General features: G+C 37.2%; 1 protein-coding gene across 1 annotated transcript in view; it reads right to left on the bottom strand.

The window, feature by feature from the left end:
• LOC145985797 (uncharacterized) overlaps nucleotides 1–13,779 on the bottom strand; it is a 59,316-nt gene that overhangs the window by 37,331 nt on the left and 8,206 nt on the right. Inside the window, exons 3-7 of the mRNA XM_083119881.1 lie at nucleotides 11,420–11,448; nucleotides 10,043–10,148; nucleotides 8,215–8,396; nucleotides 2,855–2,998; nucleotides 1,636–1,920 (exon numbers count right to left, since the gene is read on the bottom strand). Coding sequence (XP_082976007.1) covers nucleotides 1,636–1,920; nucleotides 2,855–2,998; nucleotides 8,215–8,396; nucleotides 10,043–10,148; nucleotides 11,420–11,448 — 746 coding nt within the window. The remainder of the gene's footprint in view (nucleotides 1–1,635; nucleotides 1,921–2,854; nucleotides 2,999–8,214; nucleotides 8,397–10,042; nucleotides 10,149–11,419; nucleotides 11,449–13,779) is intronic.

The following is a 13,779-nucleotide window of genomic DNA, read 5'->3' as shown; positions in this document are numbered from 1 at the left end:
TTTGCGATAGTATTTGTTCACAAATTTTAAAATTACAATACGTTTAGAACACTCAGGTTTATACGACAGTTTCCTCAATAATTTTATCATATTGCAAGAAGTATGTACGAGTTATCGACTTTCCTGCAGAAACGACAATTTTCTTTAGTTAATATACAAGGTTTTCAAATTTATGTATTTCTCCTACTTTTGCGTCACTTTTCTGTAACTTTTGCTAATCATGACATCATCATCCTTCGCTGTTTCCTGCCTCTGGCTGGGTTGGCATTGAAGTCAAGCCTCTCCATTTTTTCCTGGTCTTTCACAACTCCTCTCTTTCCAAGGTGTTCCAATCTTGTCTCCTAACACTCTCCACTATCTGCTCTTTCCACCAACATCTTGGTCTCCCCCTTGGCCTTATTCCCACTCCTTGTGCATTGTAAGCTCTTACTGGCAGTTTTTCTGCATCCATCCTCTTCATGTGTCCGAACCATCTCATCTGTGCCTGATCTATTCTGTCCTGAAGCTTCACTACACCCACTGTCTGTCGGATCTCCTCATTTCTTATTCTATCCCGTCTAGTCTTCCTCAAAAGACTCCTTAGAAATTTAATCTCCACTGCCTGCATCTTTTCTTTGTCTCTCTATGTCATTATCCAAGTCTCTGCTCCATATGTAATTATTGGCACATAGTATGTTACATATTACCTTCTTGCATTTCATAGGTACATCCCTATTTCATATTATTCTTCAAACGCTTTGATATAGTCCACCACCATTCATTTGTCCTCTTCTGTTTACCTCCACATCTATTCTTCCACTTCTCTCAATCATGACAATGAGGATAAATGGTTTATTTAATTATTCTCTTACCTATAGTCGCTTTCTGCCACTTTCGGCTAATTGTGAGAACGAGGAAGAATGATGAATGATGAGCAGTGTGGGGAATGGAGGAGCAGGAGGACCTCATCCTCCCAACTTGGCATCTTTCCTAGTTTTTGTTTTGAGTCCATTTTATGCATATATAAGCTGATTGAGACTAGATCCGAGCCACTATGTGCCTCCGCTGGGTATCAAACCTGGGGCCCTTTTGTAGTCAAAGGGCTCCAGGTACTTTTCATTCAAAATGCTGACTTCATATCAGTCTATAAAAAATTAAATATTTATTCTCAAGAAAAATATGTTGATGTGAACATAAATACGTAATCCTACCAAATTTTATTTGTGTATAGTTGTAATAATTAATTTGGGTAACACCCTAATTGCAATATTCATATATCAAATTTCAATTGATATGCCACTTGCATAAGTATGGTATTCTCAAAAACTATTGTAAAAATAAGTAACTGAAGTAACATTGCTATCAAAATTATTGAATGACTGGAATCATGATAATAAATAACATAATCTATTTACCAGTAGTAGGGGATTTTTTTAATACCCATATTGTTGTTTTCATTTTTTTTATGCAGAAGTAGCGCAAAAAGTAGCGAAGTAGCGAGTAGCGAACAGGAGTAGCGTAGCGAGCTACTTTTTGGTAAATGAAGCTGTAGCTGTAGCGAAGCTACATTTTGGAAGAGTAGCTGTAGCTGTAGCGAAGCTACTTTTAAAATGTAGCGTTCCGATCACTGACCATAGTATACTTCTATCCACGTACTTTTGACCTCTTCTTATACTGCCATATTTGCTTGACTGGTTCTGTTGCCTCATTAATCACAGAACACTGATTCTCATTAGCAATCATTTCAGTATATAGGTTCACTGCACTCTTGCTGAAACAATTATCTTTCTGATCTGTTGCACAATCTCTTGGTTTGCTTTCTTTATCTCTATTACATCCTTCCTTGGAGTTGATTGCAGCAGAATGGACTGTACCTTCCCTCTGTTCCAACATTTTTGTTAAATTTTCACATGCACCATCTAAATATTTTGTTTCTTCACTCTGTAAGTAAAACCTTTGAAAAATCAATAAAAGATTAAACATTTAGTAGATTTTACAGCATTCAAAATATCTATTCCAATAAGATCATCCAGCTAATAAATAGTGGTTTAGAAGGAAGTTAATATTAAGAACTTGTAATTAATACACTTCAACATTAACTTGGTTCCTGAGAAAAATACACTGAAAGCCAACTTGGTCCCTTAGAAAAATACACTGAAAGCCAACTTGGTCCCTGAGAAAAATACACTGAAAGCCGGCTGCAGAGAATATAGAATGGCAGAAGTATCATGGATACCAGCATCAGAAATCACAGGTGCTATTCTGGAATAAGGGTATTCCCTGAATTATCGAAAAGTGCAATGCTTTCTTTACTTCTGTTCTTGTTCATTACTATTTTGTAGTGAATATGTTTCAAAACATAACCCACTGCACTCACCCGGTTGCATACATTAATTAAGGAGATAAATGAACCATTCACGACCTTCAAGGAACATTTTCAACTTTATAATTGATGGGCAGAACATCAGTTATTGGTATTGGTAAATTTTACATCAGTCCATCCCTGATTCAATGCAAGTGTTCACATATCTCAGAATCAGTTAAATATTTGCACTGGTGGTAAGTACAGTGATTGATTGATTGATTTAGTTTATTTTACTTCGCGTTTTGTGCCTCTTGGCTAATTTGCGAAGATGGGGATGAGTAATGAAATGATGAAATTGATGAATGGACATTCACAAACAACCAAGCCCGACCGGGATTCGAACCCGGGACCCTTGGCATCGCAGCGCGATGTGCTAACCACTCGGCCACAGGGTCGGGCGGTAAGTACAGTGGAATGAGCAAATTTCCTGCTCTATCACGTGACTGATAAAGAATAAAATGTGAATAAAACAGCCCATAAACTGAAAAAGCTATTGAAAAGTGTGCATACCTTTGTAACTGGAATGCCTCTCCCGAACAACAGCCTCAGTTTTCGATCAGCTTCAGCAGAGCAAATCACTAAGCCATGGCATGTTGTGACCTTTCCAAAGCAAGAAGAACAGATCTGAAGAGGCAGCTCATCTGTTACAGATACCTGAAAGAAAGAAATAAAGAAAAAAAAAAAGTACAAAGTACGCTACCAAATTTTTCATATGATATGTAAGAATTTGATAATATTAAAATTTGAGCCGATCTGATACCACTATCAGTGGTATAATAACATTGGAGTTGTTGTTGGTTCATTCCAAATTACATTAGAATTTTAACACAGTTTTAAAGTTTTCATTCCGACACTCCAGAGTCTATTTCCATCTCAATCTTCTGGGATTCAGTGTAGTTACACAACTGAAATAATTAATCGAGACTATAGTGTTTAGAAATGAATAATCTACAACTAACAGTTAATACACTTTGATGCATTTTCAGCTGTAAATTTTTGGCCACTAAAATTATGTTCCTTACAATATGCCCCTCAGCTTTCTTCAAAAATGTTTAACACTTACTCTGATGTGGTCTATAAGTTTCTGCATAACATTCCCTGCCCGGTAACGAATAAAGAACCTGCCAGGACTTGCTCCAAGAATATTGTAGATTAATGAGTTTATACAGGAAACAGCAGGGACATTTACCTTCAGATGGTAAGTGAAGGTGAGCGAAAGCAAGAAGACCAGGTTAGGAGAATAGCAGGAGGTCTTTCGTTGGTAATGGTCTGGAGGAACTGGAGCTATAGATTTATTCGTTACCGAGCAGGGTAAGTTACCATTTCACCCTAATCTGACATTCTCATTGTTCAGTCAGAAGTGTTTACATCTAAAACATGGTTCTTTACATATATTACTAAATGTTAAGTTTAGGTATTCACACTTGGCCCTTTTAGGGCCATCTCTACCATCAAGTGCTACAATTGGTGGGGATAAGCAACATCCCTTGGTTCGATTCCTGCATTCTACAGGGTGGAATGCTACGCCTGTTCATAATTTGCAATGTTAGTTCATTAAGGCATCTTCCACTGCAACTTGCATCAACAAAGGATGAAAACATATCTGAGTGGAACACTGAACAAGTTCTTGTTCAGCTTTGGTTGCTCCAGTATTGTCGGTTGTTTCCAAACTGATAATGAAAGCATGCCATTGTTGCAAAATATAAATAGCAGCAGGGATGAAATATGAGCTGATAGTAATAAGGTATCAATATAAAATTTACTGATAACTAATGCCAATCCAATATAAAATTGCAAACATTCCATGAAGAAGTTTAAAGGTTCAATCACCTCCTTAATTAATGAAAAAATATAAATATGCTGACCAAGGCAGTAATTTATTTTATTAAAAACATAAACTAAAACGTAACGTTTCAACCTTCTAGCAAGGTCTTCATCAAAAGTACTTGATACAGAGTCTGATGAAGACCTTGCTAGAAGGTTGAAACGTTACGTTTTAGTTTATGTTTTTAATAAAATAAATTACTGCCTTGGTCAGCATATTTATATTTTTTCATAATCATGGAAACAAGGCTTAATGGTGTTATCCTTAATTAATGTATGTAACAAGATGAGTTTAATAGTGATTTTCTCAGAAAAATAATTCACCAAAAATTCACCAGAGTATGTAAATTATAACTTCATACATATAAAAACAGGCTTTTAAGATGAATATGGAATCAATAAAGTTACAGGAAAAATTACCGATATGCCAATATTCTTACAACATCTGATTCTGATGTTCCATCCCTAAAAACAGTAAACGTAACAACATATGCATTTTTTCCCCAATGTTTCACTTCTTGAAGTTTCTGATGAAGCCAATAAGTGAAATACAATGATCAAAGAAAGAAAATACCTTTCAAAAGTTCCTTGATTTTTGCTATTTTAATTGTATTAGGGTACACAAAAATTTTAATAACCATCTTAAACAACCAAGGAAATTGTCCCAAAAATCAAATACTATTAAGTATTTCTCAACTCATAACAAGCATTTAAACATTAACATTTAACAGACATGCTTAATATGAAATATACATGAATGAATTCCTAAAGTACAATCTGAAAAGTTTAATTAAGGACAAATATCAAACACATACTAATAATAATATGTGACACATTCATCAATGATAAGGTTAGTTGATGTTGATTGATTGATTTAGTTTGTCACAAATCTTCCACGTTTGGCTAATTGCAACAATGGGGATGAATGGTGATAAGATGAATTGGATCAAGGGACAATCACAACATACATATGGAGGGGACAAGCCCCACAGAGGATTTTACTAACTGTAAGTCCAGATGCCAGAGCCTCATTAGCCAGCAACATAAGAAGTTACTGGAGTGTATTATGTGGAAGTGAGGTTGACTTTTGAGTGCCTTCAGTGAAGGTCACCTCCTTATATCCAATGCCAATGCCAATGCTTTATTAACAGGTTTTTTGTAAGTATCGGGACCATTGTGCCCTTGACTTACTATCATGTTCTTACAAAGTAGTGTATATACAACATTTTTCTTGCTATAACCCGGGTCGACTGTCGGCCGGGATTTGGACAATAGTTCATCTGTATTATTTCACTAATTCGAAATTGTTGAGTTCCTTGTTATAATTTTGCATTGACAGAGGAAGGAAATAATCACTATTATTTTTCAAACCATACAATAGTTCGGTGCACTGATGAAAAGTTCTAAGCACAAGCTACATTTTGCACATCACTTTAAGACACAAAACATAAAATAACCACATAGAATAATAATAATGATAACAATATATAAGTAACAATAAGTAACAAAGAAACAACAAAATCACAATCTGTGCTTTTATAGCTGCACTATCAAGGAACATTAATCTGCTCCATTGAAAACAGTACTTTGAAGTACTCATAAACAGGGAGTATATGTAACACATAACATAATAATACAATAGAATTTTTGAATTTAGATTTGTTCAAAATTTTGGGGCATGGAGTGGGACATCCGGACCTATGGTCGAGTTCCAATGCCCCGAACCGCTGGATTTGGATGCTGTTGGATCTGGCTCCAGAAGTTGTAACACATGGCATATATAGCAGATTGAACATAATCTAGTTCAAGGTCCTCATGGATTTGTAAGATACGAGTATCTCGGCTATGACCAGTAATAAGTCGAGCAAAATTATTCTGAATAATCTGCAATGTCCTTATAACTGAAGGTCGGAGATGACCCCAAGCTGGTGCTGCATACAGGAGTGTGGGACGTACCATCATCTTATACACATGCAAGCGAGTCGTCAGTCCCAAGGTAGGATTTCGCAAAACTGGGTACAATTGTCCAACTCGATTTTGTGCTTTTGCTGTCACAGTTGAGATGTGTTTATGGAAATTTAGTCTTCGGTCCAAAACCACTCCTAGATATGTGGTAAAAGGTTTGTCCGGTATAGAAGATCCCTGAAGTCGTATCATCTTTGGTAGTTGTCTATGTCGACGTGTAAATAAAACCGCAGCACTCTTCAGTGAATTATACTTCATACACCAGTGAGTAGACCAATCTTCCAGCTCTAATAGTTGTTGTCTCATCCTGCTGTAGCATAGTTCTTGTAAAGGGCTATTTGTAAAGATGGCAACATCATCTGCATAGGTAGCTAACATGCATCTATGAGTAGCAGGGATATCACCGGTATATAAAGCAAACAGAAGTGGAGATAAAACAGCTCCCTGAGGGACACCAGCATGTATGATCTTAACGGTAGATCGAGCACTTAAAAATTGCACCTGAAATTGTCTCTTTTGTAAATACTGATCCAATAATTGCACCAAATAAATAGGAACTCCCAGTTCCGATAGTTTCACAATTAATCCAGAATGCCAAATTCGATCAAAGGCTTTGTCGGAGTCGAGAAATACCCCTAGAGTATGTCGACTGAGATTAAAGTTTCCTGTAACATACTCCACTACTCGGACCAGTTGCGTAGTAGTACTGTGATGTTGACGAAATCCGAATTGATGATACGCTAGCAAGCCTTTTTCATCCACCACAGCTTGTAATCGCCTGAATAGTATATGTTCAAAGATTTTGCTAACATGGCTCAGAAAACTTATAGGTCTATAATTCTGTGGTAGAAGAATGTCCTTTCCTGGTTTTGGCAAGAGGATTATTTTTGCTAGTTTCCAACTTGATGGATAATAGCCAGTAAGGAATATAGCATTGAAGACTTTTGCTAGAAAAACTAACAATTTTCTGGGGCCGTTCTTCAGTTGCAATGTAGTAATAGTATCAAAGCCAGGTGCCTTACCAGGTCGAAGAAGATTTATAACACCTTTGACCTCCTGAGGGGTTGTGAGAAGTGGATAAGCTGTGAGTGGTTCATGACGTAATTGTTCCAGTTGATGTTGAATCTTGTGGATATAATTGCCATTATGTGGTTGATCTGGTGTGTGGAATTGGTCCTCCAGATGTTTGGAGAACACTTCAGCCTTCTCCTCTGATGTGTACACCATGCCATTTGGACCCTGGAGAGGGTAGGCAGCAGATTGTGGATTCTTTCGCAGATAATTTCTTAATAATTGCCAGAATCTACTATCCTACATTGATATCCCGGAGAATTCGGTGTCCCAATCTGCCTGTCTCTGCCGAATGAGATATCGGCGAAAACGATCGTGAAATTGATTATACAACTGTTTGTAGCGATGGTTATAAGTTTGTTGCCATTTCCGTTGGAAATATTTTTTACAGTTCAGGAGGATCATACCCTCACGGGATAGACAGCCATAGTTATTGTATAACTGAGGGGTTCTGATAGTGGAGTGAAGATAAGAAGTTTGTATACCTGCTGTAAGGTTTTGTAAAGCCGAATCAATTTCGGCTGGGGTTTTTAAAGCTAAATGCAAGTCAATGATAGGCACTAATTGTCGAGTGTAAGCATCCCAGTCTGTTGTAACGTGATATTTTGGAGGAGGAGGCTTCAATAAATTATGATGAACAATTTCAAAGAGTATTGGTTGATGGTCCGAGTCTAGATCATGAATAACATAGGGACCAGTCATAATATTTACACCTTGATATATCAAGATATCCAACACATCTGGAAGTCCACGTCCTCGTGGATAATGAGTGGGTTCTCTTGGGGCAAGAATGGGCAAGTTCAATTGTTGGACACTTTGGAGAAGAGAGGCACCTCCATGGTTCACTACATGCGAATTCCATGCAGGGTTTTTACAATTTAGATCACCAGCTAAAATCACTTTGCGGCCCAAGCGAAAAACAGTCTCTAGTTCTTGTCCTTATATCCTTACATCCTTCTTGAGAGTGAGAATGATTCTAGTGTATTGCAGGATTATTATTATTATCTTACCTTTATTGGAAGACATGCATGGATCTTCTCTACGAGTTTCTCTTGAAAACCTGCTCCTTCAAATATTGGTATGGAGTCCGTCAGCTGGCATGCACAGATGCGGCATAAAGTCTCTGGACTTGAAGATTCTGGTTTGCTCCCAAACACTATGACTTCCATATCATTCTCTAATTGTCTCTCTTCTACAATGAAAGACTGATAATCAGTGTCATAAGTCATTACAACATTTGCAACAGGTACATCACCTCCTGTCACATACAATGGAAAGAATTACAGATTGTATGTCTAGTAATGCAAATTTGTCCTTAAAAATTAAAGTATAAAGAACACACACAAAGTCGTCATTTCCTTTGCACATTGTTGCTTGTGAGGGAAAATGTTTTAAATATACTTTATGCATAAATAAACTGATCAGGGTCGGACCTCCAGTTGTCAAAGTTTGTTTTGAGACAGACAGCAATGTTTGACTTGATTACACAATCCTCATCACGTGTCCCCACTTTTCTTGCCAGATATCAAGGACAAAATAATGACTTGGCAGCCTTTGATGTTCATATGGCCCAGTCATCAAAATATGCACTGTGTGTACTAAATGAAATTGTGTGAGGAAAACTTGTATTTGTGAGGTTGCAGGTCCAAACCCCATGGCTGTTTTTCTTAAATTTGATTTTGACATATTTTTTTTTTATCTCAGTTACTACATATGGTAATATTACCTTTAATTGATTCCTTATCTACGTTGCCCATCTCCTTGTCACCACCTCCCTTGCAATTAACATAGTGACACAAATAAGTGATGTCAACTAAATCAAGCAACCAACCAATAAAATCAACACTAAGCATCTATATTTCTATTCATTCTATTCAACTGTCCCAAAATGATGTACAATGGTCGAATGGCAAGTGGGAAAAAAAGAAGTTGAATAGTCACCTGACTAGACTAGGACTTGTCCTACTAGCAGAGCTGTGGCAATACCCCTTTGAACTAATACTGGTACCAATGCCAACACACTTTACTGATTCCCACGAATTCCAATGCTTGAACATTATCAAATTTAAAAATTGTTTAAATATTAATATATAATGATGATTCTATTGCAATTATGCATCAATTTACTAGAATTCTGTTTTAAAATATTCAATGTATTTCACAGAATCATTAAGAAAGCAGTCACAAAAGCCATTTTATCAAATATTAGTGCAAAATAAGTAGAAATTTCAAATTTTGGTGTAATTTGCAGGAATTTTAAGACTCAACAAAAGTGTTGTGTGGCATTTCTGCAGATCATGTGATATAACCAGGTCCAGAAAGGTAATGGCTGGTATCAGTGTTGTAACATAACATCCAGTATGCTAACACACTGTATAAAAACTGTGTTCATGCTGCATGCTTTTGGTGCTAGTGTCAGTTGAGGCATAAGTAATAGCAAGAGAGTCACAAACAAACTTTTGGCCATATTGTTTGGGAACACAATGAGAAGAAACAGAATTCACCCTGACCCCTGTGAATCATATATCATGCTCAGGTCAGACCTAGTAAGTGCTTTGATCCTAGGTAGATTGCATTTGTGGGATCCTTGAAGAAAGTGTTGGTAGTGGTGTGGATGCATGACACAGCAGGGAACCTGCTAAGCAATGTGTGGCAGTGATTGAAATTTGATACAAATACCACTGGTTCAGCTGGTACAGATACAATGGGATCTGTGTCGACTTACCCTTAATTACCAGTCATTTGCATGAGCATAAATATCTCCCTATCTTATTTGCATAGTTTCTTGACTAAATTCAAATTACAACTACATTAATAAATGTTTCTAGTTACACTTACCTTTAACTCGAATATCTGGCAAAAACTCTAGAATAAATTCCTCTTCATCCTGCACTGCCAACGAATCATCACTTTCGCGTGATACATCGCTGGGAACCATGTTATACGAGGGTGGTTCAATAATTATTGTCCCTGACATATAAGCAGTATTATTTTTCCACAAAGTCCCCCTTCACAGTAATGCACTTCTTCTACCTATGCTGTAAAGCCACTATGCCAGTTTCAAAGAATGTCTGTGGCTGAGCCGTGAGCCATTCTTCCGCAGCGTCCATAACAGCAGCATTTGAGGGAAAATGCGTCCCCTTGAGGTGCTCCTTCAACTTCGGGAACAAATGAAAGACACTAGGGGCGAGGTCGGATGAGTAGGGAGGGTGTTCCAACACATGGAAACCAGCAGCATGGATTGCGGCACCAGTAACATGGCTTCTGTGTGCTGGAGCATTATCGTGGTGAAACAGCACTTTTCGCCGCAACATCCCACGCCATTTCTCCTTGATTGCTTCGCGTAACTTAGGGATTAGGACTGCATAATAGTCCCCAGTAACAGTGTGTCCCACCAGGCAATCAATAAGGAGCACACCCTTCGCATCCCAAAAAAATGTGGCCATAACCTTGCGTGCTGATGCTTGCACCCTGAATTTGCGGGGGGGAGGTGAATTGCTGTGTCGCCACTCCATATTCTGTCGTTTGGACTCGGGATCATAGTGGTGGAGCCATGTCTCATCCACTGTCACAAATCTATCACAGAACTGCTTCAGGTCTGCCCCCATCAGCTCCAAACCAGCCCTTGAACATTGAACTCTGTCTTTCTGTTGTTCACGGGATAACATTTTGGGGACCCATCGCGCTGACACCTTTCTGAATCCCAAGTGTTCATGCACAATGGTTTCCACTAAGCCTACAGAGATGTGCATGATGTCTGCTAACTGTTGCACCGTGATTCTTCTGTCAGCCATAATCATGTCATGCACAGCATCAATGTTTTCTGGGGTGGATGCTGTTGTTGGAGGACCAGCACCAGGGGCCTGTTGACAGCTTTCCCTGCTGCAACGTAAATCGCGGCACCAGTTTTTTACCACCTGGTAGGTAGGAGCCCCATCACCCAACACACTGACCATGTCCTCATGAATCTCCTTTGGGCTTAGCCCCTTTTTCTGGAGGTACTTGATGACAGCTCGTTGTTTGGTTTTCTCCATTTTTCAAACTAAGTGCCACCTCTCACACGTAAAACGAGAAAAACAAATTTACTATAGCACCTACGGTTCTGAAATTTTGCATATAGGCATCTAAGACATTAGGCTACAATATCCCCATCATTCATTGCAATTCATATACTATAAGTATGCCGGGGACAATAATTATTGAATCGCCCTCGTATTTTGTGAATTTATCTTTCAATGGTGTTTCTGTGAAATAGAAAGTTGTACTATAACATAATTTTGGGATTTGTTCTCTTTGCTTCCTCTAACATGCAATTATAAACATCAGTGCTACTACTGGCATTTTCCTTAAGTACAAGGTATGATCAAACAGTATCAAAACTAGTTGTGCAGAAGAGAAACTTTAGTCTTTCTCCCTACAAACTTTTATTCCCCTTTCTGTGAGTGTTTTTGTGGATTGCATCTATGTGAAAGAACGAGATCACATAATGTGTATCATTGGTTAGCCATGACTGCAGAGACAATTTCAGAATATTATTTGCCTGAAGTGACTGAAGCAAATCATGGATACATCTCAGCTAAGATGAACTGATGGATTAGTAATAGAAATTCATCTTTGGGCATGCTTTATGCAACCCAGAATTTTTGTATGGTTTGAAACAAGTGACGGCGAGGGTGAGCATGTGCCCACCCAAAAATTCTTCTGCCCACCCAATTGCCCACCTTAACAAATTCAAGACATACGTGTTTAGGAAAACATGAATGCTTCAATAAAAATGTATATTCTTGTCTTGACTCGGGAGGAGAAAATTTTCTTATGAATATTGTCAATACTAGAAAGGCTCACAAATTATTCTACAAGAAGTTTCGCTGTTTTTGAATTTATATTAATTTACTGAGTAAGATAAGGAAAATTGTTAGGAAATATGTTGATGAATAATACCTGTCAATTTTATCTCTTATTTAAAACTTGAAACTTCACATTTTCCAGGGTTGGGAATACAAAATAGTACAGGATAAAACAAATATCTTAAAACAAACAAACACATAAATAAAAACACCTTCTTCGCATTATTTCCATACAGCATGAAAAGAACTTCGATCTATAACAAGGCTTCCTTGAAGTAGCATTTTGGGTAATGGATGTCTTTTTTGGATAGTGTGATAATCAGAGGGTGCCAACTTCATATAAATATTTGGGGAGGGGGCACTTACTGACGACAATAATTTGTTTTGCATAATGTGTACATACTTCTTGAGGAATTTGGGGACAGGAAGTGCCTTTCCCCCTAATGTGACAAGTAAAAGTATTCGTTTTCCCCAAGCTCTATTTCTATTGAACTGTATCGAGCATCTCTTTTCCTGCATTGGCCAGATGAAGATTTACTTCAGTAAGTGATCAATTCTGTAATGGCACCGATTTTAATTTTTCAATATTCATTTTGCGCAAATTCCTTTTACTGTTTTTCAGTGATATATTGTGTGACAATTTAATGCAGAATGAAAGAGAACAAAAATTGTGCATTCCTTGTGTGTTTTAAAACTTTCCCAATAAGACATTCATTAAATGCAAAGATTCATATGCACTTATCAATTTGTAAAATCCCCATGAGCCAAGTAAAAGGATCATTCATTAACCCTCATCCAGGAAACTGCACTCTTACCAGTTAAAAACTCACAATATAACATTTTCAAGATTGTTCGTTTGAATTATGGAGAAAATAAAAAAAATCTACATCATTGTCGATGTTTACATACTTTCTGTCACCATACTTGAATATATAATGTACATACAGCACGTGTCTTCTATCGAAAAAAAAGCAAAGTACGAGGGAGCAAGGGCGCCGACTTTCCAAAATTTCTGTGGGTGCATATCAATGGTGGTTAGATCTGCAATTATCAAGTATTTTATACTTTAAACAACTTACATGCACAATGATTGCAAGATGCAATGATATTATCAACACGTTACTAAAACAAAATACCACATTCATACAAATTAAAATGGAAAAACTTCATAAATGCAAATAATTTTAATTGTATTGCAGAAAGAACTATGCAAGGATTTTGTTGTGAACAGAAACTACAAAATGACTAATTTTATGTACCAAATAATAATAATAATAATAATAATAATAATAATGACATGTTAATATAAAACACGTCATTTGCGCTTATGAATTTGTTTGCAATTTTGGTAATGTCAATATTTTTAGTCATTTCTTTATGAACTTGCAAAATTGCCAAATCATTCAATCATTTTTGGGTCATTGTTGACCGCAAAAACATTTTCAATCGTCTAAGTGCTGAAAATGACCGATTAGAAGTACAAGAAGTAACAGGTATAGTTAAAATCACCCGTACAAACTTCACAAATTCTGTGAGCATTTCACGCATACGACCACTGCTTTCTCTACTTAAAATATTTGTAATGTCTGACAAGTTGGCCACTTTTTCTTTGTTCATTCTGCACACATCTAGAAACATGTCCCTGTGCAATGTTAGCTTGTCTTTATCAGAGTCTGTCCCATAGAACTGCAGAATTTGATCAGCACCAATTTGACCGATAGCAAAAAC

Source organism: Lepisma saccharinum, chromosome 3 (genome assembly GCF_977018435.1).
Source record: "Lepisma saccharinum chromosome 3, izLepSacc3.1, whole genome shotgun sequence".
Classification (NCBI taxonomy): Eukaryota; Metazoa; Arthropoda; class Insecta; order Zygentoma; family Lepismatidae; genus Lepisma; species Lepisma saccharinum.
The sequence above is the reverse complement of the archived record's forward strand: the minus strand, read 5'-3'. Positions and strand labels throughout refer to the sequence as shown.